At 33.2% G+C, this 3,286-nt stretch overlaps 1 protein-coding gene across 2 annotated transcripts in view; it reads left to right on the top strand.

Moving 5' to 3' along the window:
• The window catches only part of LOC106882171 (uncharacterized), a 140,101-nt gene that overhangs the window by 53,410 nt on the left and 83,405 nt on the right, over positions 1-3,286 (top strand). For both annotated transcript variants that reach the window (XM_014932757.2, XM_014932756.2), the window contains exon 2: positions 469-569. In XM_014932757.2, coding sequence (XP_014788243.1) covers positions 534-569 — 36 coding nt within the window. In that variant the 5' untranslated portion in view covers positions 469-533. The remainder of the gene's footprint in view (positions 1-468; positions 570-3,286) is intronic.

Below are 3,286 nucleotides of genomic sequence, written 5' to 3'. Positions count from 1 at the left end.
ATATATATATATATATATATATACATGTACACACACACACACACACACACACACACACACACACACACACACACATATATATATACATGCATACACACATGTATATATACACACAGACAAACACATATGTATGTGTATGTATGTATATATAAGTATGTGTGTATTTACATTATTGTGCATGCACATACACATACACACAAACACGTCATCATCATCATCATCCATTAATGTCCATTTTCCATGGTGGCATGGGTTATATTCATTCAAGTGATGAACGCATACCTGCAAGAAACTCAGTGTTGTAATGAGCTGAGTAGACTTTACGATATGATGTATTGAGCAGTTTATATTCCATTTGTACAACCTGAAGAGTGTGTGTGTATATGTGTTTATGTTTTTATGAGTGCTTGTTTATACATGTATAAGATTTAAATTGTTATTTGTGTATTTTATATTTTATTTTCTCAGCTCCACAACTTATTCATCATGGAAAAATAGATTTCCTTGTCTTTGACTATTTGTCAGAAATCACCATGTCACTACTTACTGCTGCCAAACAGAAGAATCCAGTAAGTTTTGCTTTCAAATTATCTTTAAGTGAAATCTTAATTTATTGCAAAAAGCATGACCTTCATTTAAACCATTTATGTTGTACAAAATATAAATAGCCAATTTATAAGTTAGTGAATTATCCTTAGTTCAGTAGGTCTTGAGTTCAATTCTATTGTAGGTATTTTGCTGCACTAATTAGAGAGGGTGCTAGTCATATCTACCACAGTGTCATAATTTACAAAAAAAAAAAAAAAAAAAAAAAAAAAAAAAATTAATTATAAGAAAACACAATTCTATATTAATCAGTCTAGACATCAATACTAATAGCAAAAAATGTTTGTCTTAAATTTATAGAAAATGGTAATAGTATAGTTAAAATATAAGAAAACTATGCTTGTTTTTAAATACTATTATTTCGTCATCAATGCCATTGTTGTTGTCGTTGGTGTCATCATCATCATCATTGTTATCTTCACTATCATCATAATAATCATCATTGTCTTTGTCATCAACATCACTATCCTCATCCTCATTGTTATTGTGGATGTCACCATAGTCATCATCATTACAGTTGTTATCATCATCACAATCATCATTGTTAGCATCTACTTTTTCCATTCTTGCATGGGTCAGATGAGAGTATGTTGAGGCATAGTTTTCCTTCAATTGGATTCCTTCCTCTTGTCAAACCCCGCTTGCTTCCAAGCAGACTTAATGGTAGCCTGATAATCTCCCAATACATTACACACAAACATACATATGTGTATATCATCATCATCATCATCATCATTTTAATGTCCACTTTTCCATGATTGCATGAATCAGACAGAATTTGTTGAAGCATATTTTCTATGGCTGGATGCCCTACTTGTTGCGAAATCTGGTGCAGAAAATGATTCTGATGATGATGATGATGATGATGATTCCATTTGTGTGTATGTATTTGAAAGATATATGCAGAAACCTTGAGTGTCATTTAGGAAGTTTGTAACTCAAAGGGGAAAAAAAGATAAAGAGAATCTCAGTAAACTATTCCCAAGCAAATCTTTCTCAGTGAGGATTATCTCAAGTTTATTTATTATTTTTTTTTTGCTTTCTTTTTTGGCCAGTTAAGAAGCATTGATTATTATTTTGAATTATAGTCCATTAGATAGAGTTCAAATGTCATCTTAATGCATCACCTTTGCTAGAGTCTTTACTCTTTTAGGAAGAAGAAAAAAAAATCTGGCTTTTCTTTACCATTCCATAGCTTTGAACTGAGATGCACCTGTTTAAGAATTACATCAGTTTTCCTGTTTTGAGTACTTTTGGTTGGAACAATGGAGAAATAGATTACATAATGTGAGAAAAAGAAGAAATTAAAGACATACCTCTAATTTAATTTGTAATTCATGTACTTCACCAATTTTCTGGACATTGATTATCCAGAACTTCTTTTAATCTGTTTGATACCAACTCATTTCAGACTGTTTCGTAGTTCTATGATACATACTTCCTATTTTAAAGTGATCTAAAAAAAAAAACCTTCCATCAAAATTTTATGTTAACTTATGTTCCAAATACCAGCTTAATAATGACAAAGTTATTTTAATAAATTCTTTGTTATTTTCAAAATCAAGTGAAACAAAGGCAGTGTATTTCGACAGAAATATGGTAACAAAAGGCTTAAAGTGATCTAAATTAAAACCTATCAAGCAGTGGGACTGAACCCCAAAACCATGATTCTGAAGAATGTTTCATAACCATGAAGCCTTATCTGTGCTTGTGGCTGAGTGGTAAAAGTTTGCTTCCCTACCATGTGAACTTGTGTTCAGTTTTATTGCATGGCACCTTGATCAAGTGTCTTCTATAGCTCAAGGCCTACTAAAGATTTGTAAATAGATTTGGTAGACAAAAACTGAAAGAAGTCCATTGTGTGTGTGTGTATTATGTCTCCTTACTTGACATCGCATGATAGTTGTAAATGAGTGTAACAATGATGCAAGCTGTGTTTGTCACTTCCAGTCTTCCATGAAAACATGTCTAGTCATGGAAAAATATTACCCTGCTTGGGAATAGATGAGGGCTGATGATGGGAAGAGCATCTGAGTATAGAATATTCATCTCAACAAATTCTGTCTGACACTTGTGAGCAGGAACGAGTGCATATTAAAATGATAATGATGATATATACATGCATACATACATATATATAATTTTGATGCAACTCTGCCCTGTACTGTTCTCTCACTCTCTTTCTTTCTCTTATTTTTTCTCCCCTTCACCATTTTCTATCTGTCCCTCTGTCCCTCTTCCTCCTTTACTCTCACATGTAAACATGTAGACATCATCCATCTTTCTTTCCCTCATGTAATCATCTTTCTTTTCTTTCAGTCTGTTGCACAGACCAAATGCATTCTTGTCTGTCTCCTCCCCTATCTTTTCTCCTGTCAAAGAATGTTCCTCCAGCGTTCGCCACCTTACCTCATCTGGCTTAGCGGCCCTCACTGTTTGTTTTCACCGTCCTGTTTTTGTTACCAACTTTGACCCTCCGCAAATCCCAAATTTCATTTTGGTTCACAGGAGCAACTGTTTCTCAAAGGCACATATTGTCATGAATTGCTCGAATTGTGGAGTAGATAAACAGTCGACGACTGATGAAGGGTTGTTCTTTATGTTACTTGTCTTGTTTTCCATTTGTTTCTGTCGTTGTTTACATAAAAAAGTTTGTCTTCGTATTTCATATTGTTTACAT

This window comes from Octopus bimaculoides, chromosome 16 (genome assembly GCF_001194135.2).
Source record: "Octopus bimaculoides isolate UCB-OBI-ISO-001 chromosome 16, ASM119413v2, whole genome shotgun sequence".
Taxonomy (NCBI): Eukaryota; Metazoa; Mollusca; class Cephalopoda; order Octopoda; family Octopodidae; genus Octopus; species Octopus bimaculoides.
This window is presented reverse-complemented; position numbering and strand designations above follow the sequence as displayed.